Source organism: Typha latifolia, chromosome 2 (assembly GCF_019914945.1).
Source record: "Typha latifolia isolate L0001 chromosome 2, TyphaL0001v2, whole genome shotgun sequence".
Classification (NCBI taxonomy): Eukaryota; Viridiplantae; Streptophyta; class Magnoliopsida; order Poales; family Typhaceae; genus Typha; species Typha latifolia.
This window is the reverse complement of record NC_133087.1, coordinates 12,073,015-12,097,947: the sequence shown is the minus strand read 5'-3', so window position 1 is coordinate 12,097,947 and position 24,933 is coordinate 12,073,015. Positions and strand designations below refer to the sequence as shown.

Sequence of the window (24,933 nt, the reverse complement as noted above, 5' to 3'; positions counted from 1 at the left end):
GATCTTGAGATATATGACGAACAGTGGCGGAATGTTAGGTAAACCTTAGCTTAATAGCCCTTCAATGGCTAGATAGGCGATTAGTTAATTCCTTGAAGTGAAGGGAGAGAAGTTATATAAGAGGGGAATTAGGAGTTAGTGGAAGTCGACTAAATACTTGGGTGATGGAAAGAAAGAGGTGGTAGAGGGTATCAATGGCTAGCCATCTCAATTATCTGATTAAACTCTAATTAGGTTTCCTCCATATATTTATAAAGGCTCACCCTAGGAACTTAAACAACTAAGTTAAAATCCTAACAAACTAACTAAACCAATCTTCCTTATCTTCTTAGATTAATCCTTCGTTTCGCCGCAGATAGATTAAGTCGTGAATACCAAAGTTGTAAATATTGGCGATTTTATCCAACTAGTTTGATATTATTCGGATATTTATAGAATATTCTGCGAATATTTTTCCAAAGCTGCATAGAGTTAGATTTAGTTAATTAAATAAAATCTTAACTTACTAAGGCTTTAACTAAACCAAATGAGCAAATAAGATAACTAGACTCAATCCATTGGGCCCAATATTTTTCGAGGTGATCTGATCTAGTTCGAATCGCATCAATTTTATATTTAAATTATGGAATTCTAATTCTACATAATTTTATAAAACTATTCAAAATATATTCATTTGATGTTCAAATAATATGAAATTAATTAGATAAATCGGTGACATCATGATCTAAAATTTTACTACCAGAGTTTTTTCATATTAGTAATTTATCTAAGGGTTTAAGGAAGGGTTTTTCAAATTAAAATTTTTGGGGTTTACCGAAGGGTTTTTTTTTTCCTCGTGTGTTTCCCCTCTCAATCTCATTGCTTTTCTTTCTCTTCTATTCTCTCCTAAACAACGCATTCGCACATGAGAACAAAAACAAAGTACAAATGTGATAGCCCATCTTATCCCAATTGCCAATTCCTCCATTCATCTGCGCCACACAATGACACAAAGAAGTAAAACAAAACTAATCACAAAAATGAGACAAGCAACAAGCATGAATAACAGCCTTGAGTACAATAAAAAGACAATGTCTCACGTACCATTTCACTGTTCCAAAACTCTTACAGCTTGGCTGCAACCTCTCACAGCTTGCCAAAAAAAAAAAAAAAAAAAAACTTCCAAAAACACTTAATAACGCGATTATTAACGAAATATAATTATTCTACTCATCAAATTCCAATTGGATCAAAAAGATCACTTGGCTGCAACCTCTCACAGCTTGCCAAAAAAAATATATCCTCCAAAAACACTTAATAACGCGATTATTAACGAAATATAATTATTCTACTCATCAAATTCCAACCAAGCGTCTAAATTGGAGAAATCATCGCCGTCAATCTCCGGAGCCCAAAAAGGTATATCGTCGAACCCGACATAGTCGTTCACGAACAACGGACCAAGACCGACATCCCTAAACGGGTCCGGGCCGAACCCGATATCCAGATCCGGTACTGGCAGCAGCTTTTCCTCAAAGAGCTCGGCCACGGTCTTCTCCTCCTTATCGGAGATGTCGTTACGATCCGACCCAAATCGCCTCGCAGCGGCGGCGTAAGCGGATGCGGCGGCCTCGGCGGTGTCGAACGTCCCGAGCCAGATCCGGTTTCCGCTTAACGGGTTTCGGATTTCCGCCGCCCACTTGCCCCATTTCCTCTGCCGTACTCCCTTGTACTTATTAGTGGTGGTGGTGGTGGTGGTGGTAGTAGTAGTAATGGTGGAAGACGAAGTCCGCAACGAGTTGGTCGGTGATGGGGTTTTGGGCTTCGATCTCTTGATGAAAAACTCGTAAATGGCTCGCTTCTTCTTCCTCTTGTAAGAAGCAAACTCGAGCTCGTCTTCGCTCGATTCGGTGGCATCTGGGTCGTCGAAAAAGACGCGAACTTTTCGCACAAGTGTTTTGGATTCGATTAGATTGGTGTTGGTGGTTGGATTCTTCTTCCGTTTTCCCTTCAAAATCTTATCTTTTTTCACGAGCTTCCTCTGGAGACCCGGCATCTCAACACAATCGAGGAAGAAACAAGGAATAATAGAAGAAAAAAAAATCGAAGAATTGGGTGGATTTAAAACTCTGTCAGGTGAGGGCTCCTCCACAAGCCTCTATATGCTGGAATCCGGAATATTTCACTCCAAAACCAACTCTGCAAACCATGTACACACATCAAGACTAGATTTTGATGGATTCGTTGACGAATATATGGAAGAAATCGCGATGGGTAATTCTGAAATTAACGGAAGAACAAACATCGAGAGAAAATTTTGGGTTGTCTTTGAGGGGTTCATACCTTCGCATCGAAGTCGATTTCCAGGACTCTAATCTCTGTTGCATACGTGAAGAGGAGGACGAGAAGAAGAAGGAGAGCAGAACAGAGAACAACACCAGATCAAAGAGGGAATCAGACGACATATATCCCTTTCGTCCTCTTCTTTTTCTCTCTTCCTTGCCCGAGTTCCTTCTCTCTCCTCTTCTCTCCGGCTGCTAAAACCCCAACAGAAGGACCAGAAGGGGGATATTTGACGCTAAGAGAGGAGAAACCGAAGAGATTGCGAACCAACGGCTGCGATTTGTCTCATCTCCATCACGATTTTCTTAATTTGTTGCCTTTAGTGCAGCTTTAAGTGCACATGGGAAAAGAGGTTTTACGGAAAGGTGAGAGTTGTTATTTTTGGGGTTTAGTGCGGAAGGAGATGGGTTTAGTTAACTAAAATTCATTAATCAAAAGTCAAGGAGCTTAAAAGATTAGAAGTTACTATCACACCTATACAAAGTGCTAGCGGCACTTTTGTGCAAAATGAACATAAACTTGGGCATATATGAGCATCCCATAAAAGAAGAGAGGATGTTAATCTAGTATGGCCAACCATATGGCAGCCAAATTAGTTTCTCTAAAAATATAATTAAAAGTAAAATTATTCAAAGTAGCTTTAAGATGTTTTATATCTTCCAAAATATTTTTTTAGGTTCCAAGTGGCATCTCCATAATTAAGAGTATGGATGAGCACCGGTGTCGATATACAAATTTTGAATTCTCACAATTTTTGCCTTCTCCAAAGCCTCCTTTAGAGGGCTCCCCACAGTTGATAGGAGCACCACCTACTAGGAAATTATCAGGATTGATATCTCTGAAAAACCGTCCTCCTCCACTCTTACCTGTGATTCGTGATTGGTCACATGACCATCATAATTGAGTTTAACCCAACTGATTATAGGTTGGATCTAACCAAATTGAAGATGGAGAAGCTTTATTTTTTAAAATACTAGGGCCTAGACCAGGCTTGAGATAATCCAGTCATTGCAATTATATTTCTTCGGCATGTGAAAGAAGAAGGCAGGGGAGAATTAAAGTTGACATAGTTTCTATTTTTATGGAAGTTGTCAATGAGAGTTAGCAACAATAGCTAGCAAAAACTTCTTGTGGTTTTTTGGATAATTTTCACACTCCTTAAGCCAATTACCTCCAAATTATTTTCCCATTAAAGGAGATATCTTAACTAAAAATAGACATATTAGTGCTCATGATTTGTTTAACAGTATGAAAATTTAAAGATTATGCTCAGCAATTTTAGAACGATTGCTACAGATGTTGCAAAGAGGATTGTTAGGCATATCCTACCTGAGGAGCCTAGCTTTGGTAGGCAATCACTTAAATGAAGATTCACTTGGAATGCATCTTTATCTCACGATTGAAGTTTTCAATAAGGAAATTAAAAGCATTTTTTTTTGGCCTGACCACGAGTGTCATGCACCTAACCAAGATTCTTTCTCACGAAAATGAAAAAGATGAATTTGGTGGATGGTCTCAGCCATATAATCGAGCCAAACTAAAATAGAATCCTCTCGATATGCTAATTAACCATATGTATCAATCTAGTCATTTTCTTAGTCCCAAATCTTACATTTGTATTAAGGTGAGCGAGCTTAAGGAAAAGAGGCAGCAAAAACAACCATAAATCATGCAAAATAGTAGTAGACTTGCCATCATTAATATTCTTAATGAAACCATCCTTTAAAATTTTGCTAGCTAGCATTTATTTGAAGAGCCCGTAAAAGGTTTTACTCATTGAGTAAATTTTAGGTTTCATAAAAGCTAGATGAGTTAGTCTGAGGTTCCTTTATACTAAGACCGTCTCTGTATTTGGGCAAATTGGTAGTATTCCAATTAATCAAGTGGTTCCCTTTTCAATCTCCATTAGCCCACCAAAAGGATTTAGACTGCTTATTAATAACATCAATAGAGCTAAGGCGCATCAGAGAATTACTAAAAGTATAACTAGGAAATGTGTTAATAGTAAGGGTTAATCTCCTAGCTAGGGAAAGAGATAGGTAGAAGATCATTAACATACATAAAGTGACAAATACTAGTAGTATTACTCATGGAAACCCCAATATATTATCCTCATGAATTTTCGTATTCACAATGATAGATAGAATCTGAAAAATAATAATAAAGAGATAAAGAGATAGGGTATCACCTTGTCTGATACACAATGGTCCTTAATCTAATAAATTTGCGCCATATTAATGAAAAACACATAATTAATAGTAGAAATACAAATTTTAAGTCACTCAATCCATTGTGAAGAAAAATTCATTTTTTTCAAGAGCAATAAGAATAGCAAACCAACTAATATAATCATAAGCTTTTCTCATATCAAATTTAATAATCATATAGGATCTGACTATTTATTATGCTCAATAGAATGCACAATTTAATGGACTTAAATGATACTATCTCCTATATATCTCCATTCCAAAGAGACGTATTGCTCAAGAGGGGTAATGATCTGCAACAAACAAAAGATTTAGCCGATTAATCAAAATCTTTGTAAGAAGGCAATAAGTCATATTGCATAAAGAGATGAAGGGAAATTTAGAAACCCTATCATGATTAGGGTTTTTAGGAATAAGGGCAATAAATATTTTGTGCCACAAAGCAGTAGTTTGCCATTAATTTGGAACTATCTCAGGTTTGTACATTAATCCTCACTAGTGTGGTTCTAATACTTTCTATAAAACTCAATATGAAAGCCAAAAGAGTTGGGATATTTGCCAAGGAGCATACTCCAAAGAACATTTTTAATTTCACACAAAAAAAAGGCGTAGTCAAATTATCAAGGCAATAAAATGGAAAGGAGACAAACCTTCCCAGTTTCGATTAGTTATATTAAAATCTTTAGAACCGGCCCAAATCTTATAAGAAAAATTCAAGAAAGCTTGCTTAATAGCTTCAAAATTATTAACCCTTTCATCGAAATCTAGCAATAATGAATGAATGATATTATATTTGAGCTTAATCAAGGTGGTAGGTAAAAATAATAGGAGTTTTTATCCCCAAATGGATCTATCGGTCTCTAGACTTGGTTTGCCACTTAGTTCAAAAGAATATCATAATACTTGTATAGAGGCTAGTAAGAGGAGAGCTCCTACCATTTCCCCTCCTCGAGTAGAGAAAGAGTGCTCAAGTTTGGTAGGCCTCGTGCCTTTTCAATTGAAAGAGAAACCTCCATGGTCGCCGACCATGTAGTAGTACCCTTCTCCTTGGCGTCGGCATGGTCGATGGCTTAATCAATTGTGGTAACACTACTCACCCCACTAAGGGTTGTGGTATAGTTACAAAGCCTCTTCACCTTCAGTCCGCAAGATCACTTCCTCCCCAATCGCTTTCCCTTTTCTTCTCTTCTCTAGCCAACTTCATTGACCATTCGATCACCGTTGAACTCCAAACTTTGCAGAGAAAGGAGACACGGAGAATGCTTGAAGATTTCTTGCCCTTCAATGTAGCCTTCGATGCCCCGCCGACGATGGTGATTGTCGGCAGCAAATCTCTTTCCTTCTCCCTTTGTTTTCTTCCTTTCGAAGGAGATAGGAGGAGGTGGGGTTAGGGCCAACCCCTAACCAACCCTTGGTTGAGGTTGCGGCCCGCAACTAATGTGGGTTGCGGCCCACAGCCAGTATCGGCTAGGCTCTTGGGCCAGTCCACCCTTTTTTAGTTGTGGGCTTTAGAGGTCCCACAACCACTTCCTTATCCAATTCTGGGCCCTTGGGCCTAGTCTACCCGTCTTTTAATTTGTGGGCTATTAATGGGCTGCAGCCCAACTCCCCAGCCAATCGTTGTATGGACTTTAAGCCAATCCAAACCTATAGGCTATGGATTGGCCTGTTAGCAGTCTTTATTTTTCCTATTAATTATTTTAGTTATTTTTTTAGAAATTATTTTAAATTATTTAATTAGTGTAAATTTAGGATAATACATAACTTAATTTTAGAAAGTTTAGACTTGTTAGACCTTGTAATTTTAGTATTAATGCCTTTGACAATTGTAACTAAGTAAAATTTAAATTCTACCTTGACCCAATTTGATTAATACAAAATAATATTATAAATTTGAAGAATAAATGCAAAAACTAAGTCAAACCAATCTAGACGTAGAGAGTCAAACATAATATATGTAGTAAGGTAGCTAGTTCTATAAATTCGTCTTTCTTATGTATTATTTTATGTTCATAAATTATTAGCCTCGTTACCGTGCGAGGAGGATCTCGAGACATAGCAGGAGCATGATAGTTGAGGAGAGCTAGTCATATTCTAGATATATTTCAGATAAGTTAGATCTTATATTAGTCTAAGGGTAGTGTAAATGTTTGATAATATGATTTCTATGTCTTTATTATACCATATTGCTTGTACATGCATTTTACTGTTTTATTCATTATTAACTATTGGTTATCTTTTGCATGACATGTTATTATGTATCCATATGTGATATATGTTTAAAACTTGATGATTATGACATAAATTGTATGATAGAAAATATTGAACCACTTGCACATATCGTTATTTAGTCAAGTCCCAACTAGGTGGTGCCCTCCGCTTGCTCAGCCCGGGATGAAGGGTATTATATAATACTTATCTTATTAGTGGTCTAAACTTGAGGTCGTTAGTCTGTATAGCGTTTAGGTGATCATACTGTCTTATTTGAAGACTAGACTATGATGATAATAGAGATGTTTGTGAAGTATAGTTTTAGCTCTAGCGGTATCCAATGACGCTGGATCAGGGCATCCATTCAGCTATGTGCTTATACTCTCGCTATATGCTATGATTCTATCATGTGCGATGATTCTACTATAAATAATGATTCTACTATATGCATGATTTATTAGAGTAGTGATGATGGAGATATGATATGAACTTACGACTAGGTTGATGGTCATAGATAATTGGTCATATGTAGTGTCATAAAGCATATATGAGCAATATTACCGTCGCTAAATGACTATTCCTCCTTATTTTTATATTTTATATGTAGATTATGGCTTTGTATGAGTAAGTTGAGATACAATTATTTATAACTCATAGAGTTTATCTTCATGAAATGAGGAGTTAATCTAAGTTATGATATTATTATGCAATTTTGTATCTTATGATTATGGTAAAGTTCATTGCAAATTATTTCAGATATGTTTATGTATTAAGTTGAAAATTATGATTGTATATCGTACTATATTGATACACCTTGTTAGAGACTTTTCTGATTGAATTAGTTATTCATTTTTATTAAAATAAAATTCTTGTAGGTTGCATTCGAACGCCCTTGCGAATGCCTGCATTAGGTTTGTAAAAACAGAGAACGCGGTCGGGCGCGTTCGAACGCCTGCGTCGCGTTCGAACGTGATTGGGCATGTTTGAACGCCTATATCGCGTTCGCATCAACAGAGAATGTTTTTTGTGCGTTTGAACGCGATCGTTGGGAGTCCACTAGAATTAGGGTTAATTATTATTATTAGGGCTTGTTGGCTAGCCTCTATAAAGGTGTGGATGGCACCCAAAACTATTATGCTATTGGAATATTGGTTTCTTGCTTTTCTATCTTCTCTCTACCCTAATCTCCCTCCTCCCTCTTCACCAACCTACCACCTCTACCGCTGGCAAGGTTTTTCCTAACTTCTAATCTCCCTCGTCTGTCGAGTTCTCCCTCTTCTTTGGGATCTCGACCACTTCTTCCCCTTCATATTTATCCCTTAAACAATATCACTCATTCACCCTCATCTCTATTATCATCCATAACCCTAACTTACACTCCACCCGTCGCCACCACCATCATCCACAATATATCATATTTTCGTCCCAGTTGTAGTTTGAATCCGTCAAATGCATAAATACGGAAAACGTAGATTAGAGAGTTGCGGATCGATTCCACTTAGTTTGTAATTTTTTGACTATGAAAGAATATTTAGTAAATATTTTCCCTCGATTGCGCGGACTGCTTCCTACAATCAATTTAGATCTTGAAGAGATCATTCCGTGACCTATCATTGGTATCAGAGCCTATCAGTTTGGTACCGTAGACCCTATCATATGCATTATGCATTTATATTGTTCATAGGGCTGTATGATCACCACCTTTTGATGGAAGCATTTTAAAATTAGATAAGAAGGATGTAGATATCAGGGAGTAGCTGATTTATTTCTCTATTAGAGTTTATTTATTATATTTTCCTAGTTGGACTTAGCCTCTAAGAGGGCCTTATGTTTTGAGTTTTTGTATATGAACATGTATATCTGGAGGCTTGTTGTGGCCTATAGTATCTTTAATTTTGGATTATATTTGCTTGGGATGTTTATGGTCTTTTAGATATTTCTTGGATACTTTGTGAGAATACTATATTGGTAGGTCATGTGAGAATCACGTGGGTTTTCCCATGTGGAAGGCACGTGATTTTTGAGATGGGTGTTTCATATTAATTAAACAACAAGTGTACTTTCCTCCTCAAGCATAGGAGGTTATACCGCTCATTGAACCTTGAGTTTCTTCATGTTGGTCCTTGATTTTTGGATGGTTCCATTTTTCTTTGGATGCTTTTAGGGCTACTTGGAAGTTCATAAGCTTCCTGAGCTTCGATGTTTCATCAAGGATTTTGATCCCTCAACCACTATCATGGACTATCTCCTAGTCCAAGTCTGGCTCATTAGTCAACAAAGAAGGCATTGTAGAGATAGAGGACTTGGCCTCTCACAACATGGGCCGCCATAGCCTCAAGGTTCATAGGGTTGACTATGCTAGGAGCCTGCATATAAGAATTAAGGTCCATGTATTCAAATGTAGCTCGATCGATCCTAGCAATTCCGTCCATAATTGATTGATCCACTATCTTAGAATAAGCCACCTAAAAGCCACCAATTATCGAACTAAATGAACCTTAGTGTGCCAATAGGCTATGCCATGTGTCGGACGTGAGGTAGAAGCATTAGTGGGATTTACTTGTGCTAGAAGCATTATATGAATCAAATACATTAGTGGGATTTACTTGTGCTAGAAGCATTATTCAAAGCATCAGTGACATATTTTCTTTCATGCTTTAGTTTTTTCTTATTGTATTGATTATATTTTTTAATTTATGACAAAAATGGGGAGAGTGGTATATGGTGTTATCATTTGGGATTGGTTTGCGATGAATATGCATCACATTATTTAATCTGTTTTTATAACTTTACATCCATTTCACATAGTATGAATATTGAAGTTGTGTAGGATATTTGATAGCAAACAAACTTGTGATATGCTCCATTAGGATGTATATATTATTACCTTTACACTTTATATTATTGGAAATTATGGTTTGAGACAAATTGCCAAAGGGAGATATTATTATGTTTTATTTGTATTTATGTAATTGAGAAATTATACTTTAATACATAATTTTTATTCATGTGATGTGTCTAGATTTTATGTTTGAGCATATGACAAGTTATGACAAGTTATGAGATGTTTGATGAAGAATACTAAAGTGGAAAATTTATTTTACAGTGAAAGTATTTGAAATGATTTTAAAATCGTTATTGAAGTGCTCAAATAGTGTCATAAATGTTGGAGTAGTCTAAAAAAGTAACCAAGAGCATAGGAACAACTACTTTGTATTTAATTATCCACTCTGCCATATAGAAGAGCATTTTTGGCCATTCAACGCACCTTTGCAGCCATTTGAAGCCGTTCAAAGATATAGAGACTTAAGTTAGGCCATTCGAATAGGGATCGCGAATCTTCATAAAATCTACTACTTTGAAAAATCTATTTGGAGATCTTTTTGTCTTATTTCTAAGAGATATTTACCTTATACTCTAAGAAATATTTATCTTATCTATAAGAGATATTTACCTTATCACTAGAAGGTAAATATCTTATATCTAAGAGGTATATAAAGGGAATTTAATCTAACCCTAGGAAAAGGGTCGATTATTATTTTGAGATTATCTTTTGGAGGCCATTAAAGATCACTTCTCTACTTAGACAAAACATGCTGAATCGCTTTCAACTTTATGCATCTATATTAGATCTAAAAGAATTACGTCTCAAGGGTCATTGAGATGGAAGGATCAACCTCGATGGTTACTAAGGTTTAAAAACCTATCATAGGAAGTAGTGTGTTGCAGTATTTAGCGAGTAAGGTTAGTACAGATTGAGTTGTAGGAATCAATAGGTAATCTATAAGCTTCTTGTTAATTGTTACAAATTTTAGTGACTGGTTTTGATCTAAGTTTAGATCTGTGTCTTTTACCCAGTTTGGAGGTTTTCTAGGTAAAATATTTTGTGTTTGTGATTATCTACTTCACGCTTTATTTTTCACATATTATTATCAACGGTGTGTAATAGATCTCATCTCCCAAGGTGTTTATTATATTTTTCAATTGGTATCATAGCATACAAAAAGATATTCGTAAGTTCCTTTTTTTCCAACTTGCTTCCTAGTTTGATGGGATGCTGAAAAAACCATTACAAATACATAAGTCTTGGTAACTCATGACAATACCATGTTTAAGGGTTCTACAATATTTATAAGGCGAGAGGAGGAGGCCACCTAGCCTAGAGCATTTGAAAGTGGAAAAATCATGGAGAGGCTTGAGGTATAGGCCATAATAACTACATAACTCAAGGAAGTAACCTAGGCTTTTGATTTGATTGAGGGAACTCAATCAGGTCGCACAATTGAGGGAACCCCATCAGGTTGCACCACATTGGTGTGGGTGACCTAGATCTTACTTGAGTTAGCTTGAGAGTGAATTCAAGTCTTACCCATGCCAGCTAGGATTTGCCATGGCTACCCTAATTGCCCCTAGGCAAGCACCTATTGACAGAAACCCATGGCCCATAGTCCTAATCCTTATCTAAGGCATTAAAGGCCTAAGCCACAAGATCCGGTGTCACCATCAGAGGCACAAGATATCTGCGAGAGGGCACTCAAGATATCAATGGCAACACATTCCTCCCTCAGAGGAGGGGCAACCACTTGAAGCTAGTGTTCTTGCATCATTTTCATCCTTACTGAGCATTCCAAAATTATGACCAACAATACCACAAGTGAAGCAAACAGAAGAGGTATAATTTTGTAAGCTACCACTTGATAAGTTTGGTTAAGGCCGATAAGAAACCATGTTTAATAGGGTTTATTAGGCCTAATTCTACACAAACTCTAGCATATTAACCTCTTCCCACTACCACAGTAGTATCATCAATGCATAACGCTTTACCAACCACGACCTCCACATTAACTAGGATATGGGGCTTCTAGTACTCCTTTGGGAGGTCCATAAAATGAGCTCACATAAGGGCTTTAGAGATGTGTTCCTCTCTATGCCTAAAGTTAGGCTTCCATTTAGTCTAAATTAAGGATAGAGCCCTAAACAAGCCCTGGACCTTTAATAAGGATGATGGTCATGTCCTCCTCACTACTTAACACGAGCGAGGGGAATAGAGATAGCAAACCTCTATTGTTTTATCGGTTCAGATTTAATAAGATGAAGATGGTTCCTATCCAAAATTTATCGAATAAGGTGCTTTTCCACTCCGCCCTACTTTCTTTAGAGTTGAAGCTAGCACTAGCTACTCTCGCTGGAGTACCCTTGGATACTCTAACCTAGGATCCGGTTAAGCTAGGATTCCGCAACTGGTTAAGTGCTTAGCTAGAGACGGGATATGATTTATAGGATTTGGTCCGTGGAAAAGGGCCAAACATAGAAAAGCCCTTGACTAGGCTGACTATGTACTAGTGGGTTGGATTGAGCCAAGTAGGGTTTGAGGTGCCCTTTGCCTATGATGACATGTCAGAGATTAGGGTATGGTTGACTTAGGTAGGGGAGATATATACTAGGGTTTTGGCTATGGAGAAGCAAGAAAAATGATCGCTAGAAGATGGGGAAGGATCAATGAATCGGGAAGGGCTGACAATGGTGGCTTGGTGATGTGGAGTTGTTGTAGTCTAGGGCTAAAGGTGATGACAGTTTGGGTTGAAGATAAGGGGCCACATATAGGTTGAAGGCTAGTAGTGAAAAAGGGTGATAATGGTGGCAAGGTGGAGGCTTAGTGGAGATGGAGGTGGGCACAGCTAGGTAGGTGGTGGCAATAGAGATTGGAGGTATTAGGCCGATGATGGTAATAGTAGAGATAAATGTCGTAGGAGGGGTAGGGACAACAATGGAGAATTTAGAGTCAAAAACTTTTCAAAGAGATAGGGATTTCTAATTTGAGTAAGTTTAGAGATATGAAAAGTTTGAGTCAAAGTCCAAGTAAAAGTCAAAATATCAAAGTCTAAGTTCAAATCCAAATAAAACTAGGAAACTTAAATCTTACTAAATTTACAAAATCAATTACAAATCGGACTTAGAAAACCAAAACCAATTAGAAAAAGAAAAATGTGAATTCTAATTGGGTTATTAAATCTGAATCTTTCTAGGACTATAAAAGTTGAATATTAATCAATTATAAACTAAACCAAACTCAAGTCGAAAAACTAAAAACTAAGTAAAAGTAGAAAATATAAATCCTATAATAATTGGGAAAATAGAAGCACAACAAGCACACGACCATAATTTCTTTTAACGTGGAAAACCTCTCTTTGTGTTGTGAGAAAAAAAGCTATGAATCTAATCAACCTCTCAAATTAATCTATTTCACACTCAAACATAGATACATGATTCACTTACAACAACTCTCATCCTGTTTCAGACCATTTCTCCATTGAAATCCTCTTCTTACTTGAACTTCTCGCATTGATGAACTATGTGATGAAATAGATTACTCCTTGTTGATTGTCCTCAGCTCGACATGTATCAAACTCTTGAATTTCTCATATCAGTGTAGATATCGATGTAGACAACTTGATTTAGCTCTTCCAAGGCTCGATGATCAAACTTTGATGTAGCTTGATGCACGGATATACATAGTAGCTCTTCTCACACTCTAATAGAATGCATGCTCCGTGCGAGTGTGCTGGTTTTCCTTCTAACCTTTGGGAGTTGCTAGACACCATGGGTAGATTTTCCTTCTAACCTATGGTTTCATCTCCTCCAATGTGCTACAAGTTTTAGACAATATTTGACTAACACCTAGATTAAAAATTTTCCTCGCTCAATGATAAAAAGTTAAAGCTTCTTTAGGTGTGTGGTCCTTAGATAGATGGATGCTTTGCTCCACATTTGCATTAGTTAAATAAATGTGAAAGAACCTCTACAATTCTTACTAAGAGAATCCCAAAAGAAAACACAAAATTTGAACCAGTCTTAAACTTCATATTTCTAATCAAATTGTTAGGGTGCATACCTTTCTTATTCAGTGCGCACCCATCTATGAATTATATAGCGACTCCTTTGTAATTTCATGTTAGGGGGCAGTGTGCACCACATTGTCTAGGGTGCACACCTAGTCTGTATAAATTGAACATTGATTTCTTACTTGATTTCACATCCATTATTTTATCTTCTTCACATGGGCATTCTTTGATAAGTCATATGTCTTGATCTAACATTAAATTTTGATTGTATATAATTTATGTGTATTTTATCCTTGTGTTACGATCCGACCATGAGAGTCGAGTTAGTTAGGTTAAGTCCAGTCAAGTCTAGTTAATTATTTTTGAAAGGCCCAACCTTCTTTTGTTGTCTCGCAAATACTTTTGTGTCTAAACTCGTCCTACGAGATGCAGCTAAAAATGGCATTCATTGATTTCCTATTCTAGCCCATGACGACATAACTAGTCTTTTCCCATTTATTAATGGGCTTTGGGACCATACTTTCTCCACATTTATCAATAGGAGGAGAATACATATATACCATTGACATCCAAATATGTTCATCAATTGACTTTAATAAAGATTTTATTCTAGCTTTCTAGTCAAAGTAGTTTGAATCATCTACAAGAAATTGTCTAACAATAGACAAACATTCCCTAGGTAAATATTTATCTCAAGGATCTCTCTAAAATAAAAGAAACTCATTTTATACCAATTGAAAATTTGTGGGATAGAGATAAGAGTTCTAGACTAACTAGATTTAGAGATGTACAAAAGTTAAAGCCCAAGTCAAAGTCAAAAGTTAAAAATTGAATCCAAATTAATTTAAGAAAACCGAGTCCTACTAGGTCTAAAAAATACAAAAGAATCAAAGATACTCTAAAATTATGTTAGGATCGGCACGCTCATTCTCTAACAAAAGAAAATTGAAATCACGTTAGTGTGCAAAACACTAATTAAGAATAGAAAACAAAAAGCAAAATACAAATAGAAAAAGTAAACACGACTAATATAAGAATACATTTTTTTAATGTGGAAAACCTTTCTCACACATAGAGAAAAAACCACATATCCGCCTAAAGTTGATCGATCTTATTTTATTAAGTAATCGGAACAAGACTTACTTATAACCTCTTGTGATACTCCAATATCTTAGTATATAAGTAATCTCTTGAACAGAAATTATATGATTAACTACTCTTATGAAAAGGATCATCACCTTCTAGTTAGCACCCCAGTGATGAATCAATCCTAAAAGCACAAGAGTCGATGTATTTAATGTCAACAAATGTTTCAGCTTCTTCTAATGCTAGTGTCATTGTCAATTGTACCTCAAACAATCAGACAAGTTTCAAACTCTCCTCACTCAAATATAAAATATAAGCTTTGTGAAAAACTTGAACTTATTTAATATGAGAGTAAAAATCCTAGAGTTCTCCTTTTAATTGATGATTCAATATATGTTAGGAACATCTTTAATTCATAGTAAGTCAAGTTACAAATGAATCACCAAAATCATTTGTGATTCCGAATTTTCCTTTACTTTGTATATGTCAACTAGACACCACTTACCCTAGGTCAACGTCACTTAAGTTTCCTGAGTGTCGTGTTCCAAATATTCTAACACCCTCAGTCCCATCAGAATGAGGTCCTGAAACCTAAAGCTTTAATCTCTACTTTTTTTCTTCTTTTATTTGATCTCTTCGCACGTTTGTAAGGTATATGACTAGACTATATATGTGAATCTATTTTGTACAACTCAAATTAATGTAATTTTATTTATGATTTGTCATTCTGAAAATATCATTCTTACAACCAGGACCAGAAGTCATCCATCCACTGAGTGTCCAGGACTATAAGTTCAACATACCAGGGGCAACCAAGTTGCATAGTAAGGAATGTCACAATCACGCCGACAAACTCTCTTCTCAAGCTGCAAGTTCATCGTTTAACAATTCGAATAGGTTCGTGGTATTGCCTCATGAAGAACTTACTCCACAAGTGTGACCAGTAAAGATCGTAAAGGAGTGCAATCGTCGGTGAAAGATCAAGGATTTATGCAACCAATGTCCATAAAAGAGCGCCCAGGCCCTTGAATTCCTCAAAGCCTAAGACCTACAAGGACAAGGATTTATGCACATATTCTAGGAATTCAAATTGGAATAAGGAACCAAGATGAGCTCAAAAGCGCAATGTCCGGCATTTCAGAAATCGGTTTAAAATAGGCCCAGAATGAAATAACCTATTAGAGCATCTCCAATGCTTGCTCCATATTTGGAGCCCAAAGGCTCTAAATATGGAGCCAAAAATGGAGCAAGAGCCCGGTGCACTCCAATGCACCGGGCTCCATATATATTATAAAATAATATAATATATATTATTATATTAGCTATTTTAAATTGCTTAATAGATCATCTTAGCGTTATTATTTTTTATTAAAAAATATATGGTTAGAAAACTCTCATCGAGATCTTTAAAATAAGATTAATATTCAATAGTTTTAGAAGTAATTTTAAATTACTAATTTTTTAATTAAACGCATCAAAATTACATTACACGAAATAAACATCGAAATAAGCATTACATGTCATTAACTAAAAATATCAAAATTACATTACCTAAAATAAGCAGAAATTAACCAAACATAATAAAAGCAATAGATGTTTAATATTCTGGTAAGTCATCTCCGTAGCCACCGGTTCTAGTTCCGTATTCACCTTCTATTTCATGTTTAATGTATTTCATATCTAATATATTTTAATTTTTAATATTTACATTGGGGATAATTTTGAGTAATTATATTTTAGGATATATAATTTATTAGACTCATTTTTATAAATAATAATAAAATTTAAATTTAAATTAACTCAAAAATAATTTAATATTAGACTCATTTTTATAAATAATAAAAAAATTAAAATTAAAATTAACTCAAAAGTAATTTAATATTAGACTCATTTTAAAGGTCTCGATGAGACCTTTCCAATGGTATTATTTTTGTTAAAAACCGATTAGTAAAACTAATTATATACTTAGCTTAACTAACTAAATTATTTAACAAAGGATACAAATGGAATTAAAATTATTGCATATAACATTTATTAGGCAATTTTGGCATTTTCAAAAAATTGATGTGACAAATAGAGCCCGGTTCTATTTTCATGATGGGGCTCCAAATTTGGAGCCCTATATAGAGCTCGGTTGGAGCTCCACCGGGCTCCAAATTTGGAGTTTTGGAGCCCGGTTGGAGATGCTCTTAAATGACTATGTGCAATTAAGACTATCCACCTTTGGAAAAGAAAATATAATTGCAAGGGTTTCTCTTATGATAGAAGAATAACAGATATCAAAGGGTCGTCATCGAATTTGCATCCCAACCATCTAGAAAGCTAAAGTGCTCTAAAAACTTTTCCATCTACTATTGTTGTCACCAAAGACGTTCTGCTTCTCAAACAAGGAACACCCTATAAGGAGACATATTTTTGCCCTTCTAATGAATAATTGCATCTCAAACCTATAAGATGCCCAATCAAAGAGATATTCATTCGGAAAACTCAGAAGAGAAGGCCAAGATATATGCAATTCTGAAGTATCTGATCGATATATGCAAGAATCCAGATTATACCGAGGCTTGGCTGTTCAGCGACAGTCAAATTTTGGTTCGTTGCATTAACTCCCCAACAGAGGACGTGGACTAGACTATTCTCCAAGTTGTGCTAGACAGCCAGCTCTTACTCACTAAGCACCCCTGGATCAAGCTAAACTTTACTAGCAGATGTAATAATTCTCACCCGCACAATCTTGCCCAACTTGCAAACCGCTCCAAGGTTACATGCGTTTGGATTGGTGAGCAATTGGAAGATATCTGTAATCGTTCCCAGTAATGAAATTACCGGTCTACGGAATTTTTCTTTCAAGAGCAAAAAAAACAGAAAGAAAAAGGCCAAGATATGTTTCCCTTGCTGTGTTGTCGACAGATCAGAAGCAACCAAGAAAAGCAGAAGCTATGATTCTGAGGAGTTGAGGAAAATAGTTGCCAAAGGAGGAACGTTGTCTAGAGCTCAATCTGCAACATTGGTGGAAAGTGGCTTGCCGATTGATTAACCAGAAATTTGGAATCAGATATCACCCAATACTCCAATTCATAATCTTGTACCTGAAGTGGAGGTCGAATGGCAAGGGGATTCAATGACTATAGCTCATGACGTAGCCACAAATGAGATGCAAAATAAACTAAAAAATACTCAAAATTAGCTTACTGAACTTGAAGGTAAATTCGATTCAATCTTGAACTAGTTACCGCAATTTATGGAATGAATGGTTATCTCTCCATACAATTAACGCCCACCGAGGACCATGATTCAAGCTGGAAAATACACTCTGAAAGAACAGATACTGCTAACTACCTCTTGTCTAGTTCGGCATACCTCCAAATTGGCAATTACGTAAAATCTGGATATGAGACTTTAAGATGATCTCATCCATTGTGGGGCAGATCGCTCCTAGGAAACATATGGAAGATTTGGAAGCTACAAAGTCATACCCTCCTTATCATGACTTACTAAGAGATTATCCAAGATTAAAATTTCAGTTATTTGATGGCAACGGAGATATGATCGAACACCTTGCACATTTTGAAGCTTCTTAGAGCAACTCTAGCTAGCTCCAAATTTAGAGCTAGTAATAGTGGGGCTCAAGAGCCTGACTTTATTTGTCATTTTAACCTTTTAAAAATACCAAAATTGTCCAATAATTATTACATTCAATAATTATAATTTTATTTGTATCATTTATTAAATAATTTAGTAAGTTAAACTGAGTATATAATTAATTTTACTAATCAGTTTTTAACAAAAATAATACCATTGGAAAGGTCTCATCGAGACCTTTAAAATGAGTCTAATATTAAATTGTTTTTGAGTTAATTTAAATTTTAAATTTTTTATTATTTATATAAATGAGTCTAATAAATTATATGTCCTAAAATATAATTACTCAAAATTATTCCCAATAAAAATATTAAATGTTAAAATTGAAGATCCAGATGAACATGCTTTCTTTTAAAGAAAAAGACAGGAAATTTGTAGAAGAAGCAATATTCATTTTCAAGTCGGAAGTTTATCGCAAGAAGGTGGATATAGTCAAGAAAGAGAAGGTGGCTATGGAGATGATTTACCAGAATATTAAACATCTATTGTTTTATTATGTTTGGTTAATTTCTGCTTATTTTATGTAATATAATTTTGATATTTTTAGTTAATGACATGTAATACTTATTTCGATATTTATTTCGTATAATGTAATTTCGATGCGTTTAATTAAAAAATTAGTAATTTAAAATTACTTCTGAAACTATGGAATATTAATCTTATTTTAAAGATCTCGATGAGAGTTTTCTAACCATATATTTTTTATTAAAAAATAATAACGCTAAGATGACCTATTAAGTAATTTAAAATAGCTAATATAATAATATATATTATATTATTATTTTAATATATATGGAGCTCGATGCGTTGGAGTGCACCGGGCTCTTGCTCCATTTTTGGCTCCATATTTGGAACCAGTTGGAGATGCTCTTATAGAATTCTAAGCAATCAGCCTTCTGTTATGCTGCAACAGTTTCCTTTGTCACTCAAAATGCAACATTCCAATGCTAAGACAACTTATTGGATTAGTACGTGACTGAAAATCCATGAAAGCAATCTTCAAAGTGTACTTCGTCGTAGCAAGAAGAGAATTATCAATGGCTGAATTAATGATTATTAAATGGAGAGCCAATGAAAAGATAGATGATTATGTCACTCATTGAAAAACTCATTCTATTTTATATGGCAAATCTCTAGACCCTTTTGCTGTTTGAACTCTTTTTTTTTATACTGTTGGTAAAAAAAGGAGCTCTCTTTCCCACCCAAGAGATCTTCTTAAAGCAAAAACATCTTTATAGATGTGAAGAAGAAAATCCTTGTGTCTTGATCCCAACCAAAAATTCTCTAGTTACAAACCTTTGTTGTATATAGAGAAAAAAACCTCATTTTCTCTTATCTTCTTTTTTACTAAGTGGCATGAGCAAAAGTACCCTCTTAACTAAAGTCTAACTCAACTATTTATTAGTCAAGTAAGTCACTTCATGGGGCTAGCCCAAACCAACTTAGTTAAGTAAAACCCAACAATCTCCCCCTCTAGACCCATGAGGGGAGTCTTCATTCTCTCAATGAATTTCATGCCCAAATACCAATACTCACTAAACATCAATACACACTAAGTCTCTACAAAGTTCTTGCTTCACCTTTGTAAGAGCCTTGGTCATCATATCCGATGAATTATAGATCGTGGAGATCTTCACAAGCCTCAACCATTGCTTCTCCAAAACATCCCGGATCCAATGGTAGTAGACATCAATGTGTTTGGTTCTAGCATGATATTCTTGCTAAGATCAATGACACTGACTATCATAATGGATGACATATCCATTTTGCTCCAAACCCAATTCTTGTAAAAAGTTCTTCAACCACAACATTTCTTTGCAAGCTTCGGTAGCGGCTATATACTCCGCTTCGGTGCTTGAAAGAACAACATACTTTTGAAGCCTTGATTGCCATGATACGACTCCCCCTCTAAAAGTGAATATGTATCGCGAAGTAGACCGTCTAGTATCGACATCACCGGCCATATCGGAATCCGTGTAGCCTACCAATGGAGATTTTCCACCTCCAAAACATAGACATAAATTAGAAGTGCCTCTTAAATATCTCGTCATCCATTTCACGGCTACCCAATGCTCTTTTCCCAGGTTGGAGAGAAATCTACTAACCATACCAACTGCATATGCTATATCCGGCCTTGTGCAAACCATTACATACATCAAACTCCCTACGGCGGAGGAGTAGAGAAAACTCTTCATTTTAATTTTATCCTTCTCATTCGAAGGACATTGCCTTGAGCTCAATTTGAAATGACCCGCAAATGGTGTTCCAACCAGCTTAGAATTATTCATATTGAATCTCTTTAAAATTTGCTTAATATTTTTTTTTATGATAACTACAACTTCTTTGCTTTCCTATCACGTTTAATTTCGATGTCCAAAATTTTCTTTGCCGGTCCCTAATCCTTCATGTCAAAAGATTTACTCAAATCTTTCTTCTATTTCTTGATCTTCTCTACATCCTTACCAATTAGAAGCATATCATCTACATACAGCAAAAGAATGATAAAATCACCATCCGCAAACTTCTTGACATAAACACAATGATCCGCATTTGTTCTTTTATATTTGTGGCTCATCATAAAACTATCAAACTTCTTATACCATTGCCGAGGTGCTTGCTTCAAACAATACAAACTCTTCTTTAGCTTGCAAACCAAGTTTTCTTTGCCCTTATGAACAAAACCTTGAGGTTGCTCCATGTAGATCTCCTCCTTCAAATCACCATGAAGGAAAGCGATTTTGACATCTAATTGCTCCAATTCTAAGTGTAGGCATGCAACAAGACTTAGAATAATCTGGATAGAAGATATTTTAACAACTGGTGAAAAAAATTCATCAAAGTCAATACTTTTTCGTTGCTTAAAGCTTTTGACAACTAGTCGTGCCTTGTACTTAACTTGATTATCACCTTTATTCTTCAATCGAAACACCCATTTATTCTTCAAAGCTTTTCGACCCTTTGGTAGCTTCACCAAATCATATGTCTCATTTTTATGCAAAGAATCAATCTCCTCTTGCATAGCCCTTTGTAATTTGTCCTTTTGTTCATGCATATTTGCTTCTTGAAATGTTTCCGGCTCTCTAACATCATTAAGCATCACATACTCATTACAAGAGTATTTTCTTGATGGTTATGAGACCCTTATAGATCTTCTAACTTACGGTACCGGTGGAGGTTGATCTTGAGAAGATTGCTCATGTGTAGGTTCTCCTTGTTGGCTAGAATCTTCAAGAGGATTTTTACCAAACATTTCATGTTCATCTTCATGAATATCTCCCCCTTCATCATGAATCACCGGAGGAGAAATATGCCTCAAATCAACAAGTTCACCTTCACTAGCTCGTGGCTTCTCAATCTTGTCAACATCTTCAATAGTTTGGTCTTCAAAGAATACAACATCTTGGCTTCTAACTAACTTCTTAGTTTTTGGATTCCAAAGCCGATAACCAAACTCTCCTCTATAATCCAAGAAGATACATGGCCTTGACTTGTCATCAAGTTTACTTTTTTAACCTTTTGGAACATGAACAAAAGCTTTGCACCTAAATATCTTCAAGTGCTTGAAAGAGGCATATTTACCGGTCCACACATTTTCTGGATAATCACCATTCAAAGGCTTTGAAGGAGACCAGTTAATCAAATAGCATGCAGTCCACATTGCCTCTCCCCAAAATGATCTTGACAACTTGGCATGTGACAATATACATCTCATTTTTTCACAAATAGTGTGATTGATCCGCTCCGCCACACCATTATGTTGAGGAGTATCGCTTTCCATCTTCTCACATCGGATACCATGCTCTTTGCAATAGATTTCAAATAGACCCTTATATTCTCTACCATTGTCCGTCCGAATACATTTCAAAGGTTTTCTAATTTCCCTTTCAACTTTTGCATGAAAGTGCTTGAAAATGCCAAAACTTCATTCAAAGTCTACTTTGCTTTCCAATAATATAATGAGAACACCAATTTAATGACATACTTTTGACATTGGAAATGAGTACTTTCTTTGCAAGTACTTGGAGGTCTCGCTCGCTCATATGACTGAGCCGCTTATGCCATAGATCCATAGATGTCTCTTTTTCTATGGTATTAATTTGCCCATTGTACACCTTAGCTTGCATCTGGTAAAGTGAACAACATTTTCTCCCCTTGCTAATATAAGTGCACCTTTGAGTAGCTTCCAATTTTCATTAACAAACCGATTTTCAAAACCATCATCGTCCAATTTGCTAGTGGAGATTAAATTCAAATGAAGATTCGGAATATGCCTCATATCCTTGAGTACTAGCTTATTGCCTAAACTAGTCTCAAGATATATATCGCCTAAGCCCACAATTTTTACAACTCTATTGTTGCCCATCTTCACAAACCAAAGTCTCCCGCCTTATAAGAAGTGAAGAAATCCAACCTTGGGGTAGAATGACATGAGGCTCCACTATCAATAATCCAATCCAAGTCTTGGTTTGCAATGGCAACACAAGTTTCGTCACAAGCAAATAATATCATCAATTCTTCATCCGAAACCGCGGTGGTATCATTATCCTCTTGTTTGCCTTCACTTTTCTTTTAATTTTTCTTTCTTGGAAACTTGCAATCTCTTTTCATGTGACCGGATCTACCACAATTGTAACAATGTATACCTTTTCTTAACTTGGATCTACCTTTAGATTTATCACGATTATGAGAAAAATGACTTTAGCTTCTCTCTCTATTTTTCAAAACAAGAACTTGTGAGTGTGAAGAATCTATATTCTTCTTTCTTGTTTCATTCTCAAGCAAACTAGCATTCACCATGTTCATTGTCACTACTCCGTTCAATGCCGTTGTTGTGAGAGTAACCACCAATGTTTCATAACTTTCTAGAAGAGAACTTAAGAGTAGAAGTGCTTGGAATTCATCATCCAATACCATCTTCATGGTTGCAAGCTCATTCATTAAACTTTGCATTTCGTTCAAGTGATCCGCCATTGGTATGCCCTCCTTGTACTTCAAATTAACAAACTTCTTAAAGACATAAAATTTGTTATTTGCACTTTTCCTCTCATTCAAGCCTTCTAGTTTCTTTCATAATGTGCTAGCCGATGTCTCATTCTCCACATGATGGTAGATATTATCCTCCAACCACTGCTGAACGAAACCAACACATTGCCGGTTCAAGAGCTTCCACTTATCTTCCGACATATTATTTGGCTTAGCATCATCACCTTCCAATGTAGCATGCATTTCTTTGCAATAAAACAAGTCTAGCATCTTGCCCTTCCATGTCCTTCAATTGGCATCATTTAAGCTTATCATTCTACTTGTATTCACTTCCATAGCTCTCTAGGGAATTTTGTCAAACACCTTATGTGCACTAACCAAGGCTGTGATACCACTTGTTGGAAATGAGCTCTCTTTCCCACCCAAGAGATCTTCTTCAAGCAAGAATACCCTTGTAGATATGAAGAAGAAAATCCTTGTGTCTTGATCCTAACCAAAAATCCTCTAGTTACAAACCCTTGTTGTATATAGAGAAAAAAAAATCTCCTTTTCTCTTTTCTTTTTCATTAAGTGGCATGAGCAAAAGTACCCCCTTAACTAAAGTCTAACTCAACCACTTATTAGCCAAGTAAGTCATTTCAGGGGCTAGCCCAAACCAACTTAGTTAAGTAAAACCCAACAGATACAAGATTCGTAGACAAATTCATTACAGTTTAAACAATTACATAAACGTAGGATAGCGGTCCATTCCTTACAACATTTTCTTTAAATAGCAAGACCGACAAGGTTACGAGCTATCGAGTTATTTTTTATACTCAAGTAGAGAACTTTAAATAGAGAAGAATTGTTTAAATAATTTTTTATACTCAAGTGCTGAAGGTGGTTAGGTAGGGTTGTCGTCCATTGCTTAATGTTGAAGTTACTAATTTCTGAGACAACCTTCCGAGGATCTTGCATGTCTTTACCAAACATTCCTTGCCTTCCAAACAAACCACATGGTGTTAAAAGCATATCCAAATAGTTCTTTTGAAAGGTTGGCGTCTAGGTAGGTCACATAATCGCCCAAGGAAGCTAGTAGATATTTTGGATGCATTCCTAAAGAGTTGACGAACTAGACAGCTTTCGTGAACTGATAGGAGATGAGAAGATTGATGCGAACCAGGTCAGATCGGATTGTCATTGGGCTCGATGGATTGAACATATCTATCTTTTACTTGATTTACTCTTATGTAAACCCTTAAGGAAAGTCTAATTAAGTGATGTAAGCTACTAAGACAAGTTCAATTAAGTCATATAAGCCTCTAAAGCAAATTCTAGTTCAGGTAATATAAGTCCGAATATGACTCATTGTACCCGACTTTTATATATAGAATTGTTGAGCTTCTTTGTTCATTAATCCAAGCATCTAAGTATTGAAAAATTATTTCAGTCTTGAGTTTATCTTAGGAGTAAGAGTAAAATAATCTAGGAGTAAAAGTAAGTTAATCATAGTCATTTATTTTCATATGAGTAGATCTAAGTTAGAAACTCTAATTTTACCTCCAACTATAACCACCATCAATTGCATGAGCCACCCTACCTTTCGGTCGTCCACCACCACCATTGGTCAACCACCACCCTTAGACGACCGCCGCAACATC

At 35.8% G+C, this 24,933-nt stretch overlaps 1 protein-coding gene across 1 annotated transcript; it reads right to left on the bottom strand.

The window, feature by feature from the left end:
• Positions 1–1,055: 1,055 nt before the first annotated feature.
• LOC140781091 (ethylene-responsive transcription factor CRF4-like) lies at positions 1,056–2,629 on the bottom strand. Its single transcript, XM_073126888.1, has 2 exons — positions 2,323–2,629; positions 1,056–2,178 (listed from the first exon to the last, which is right to left on the bottom strand). The coding sequence occupies exon 2, from the start codon at positions 2,033–2,035 to the stop codon at positions 1,328–1,330; it is 708 nt and encodes a 235-aa protein (XP_072982989.1). The 5' UTR covers positions 2,036–2,178; positions 2,323–2,629; the 3' UTR covers positions 1,056–1,327.
• Positions 2,630–24,933: the final 22,304 nt, after the last annotated feature.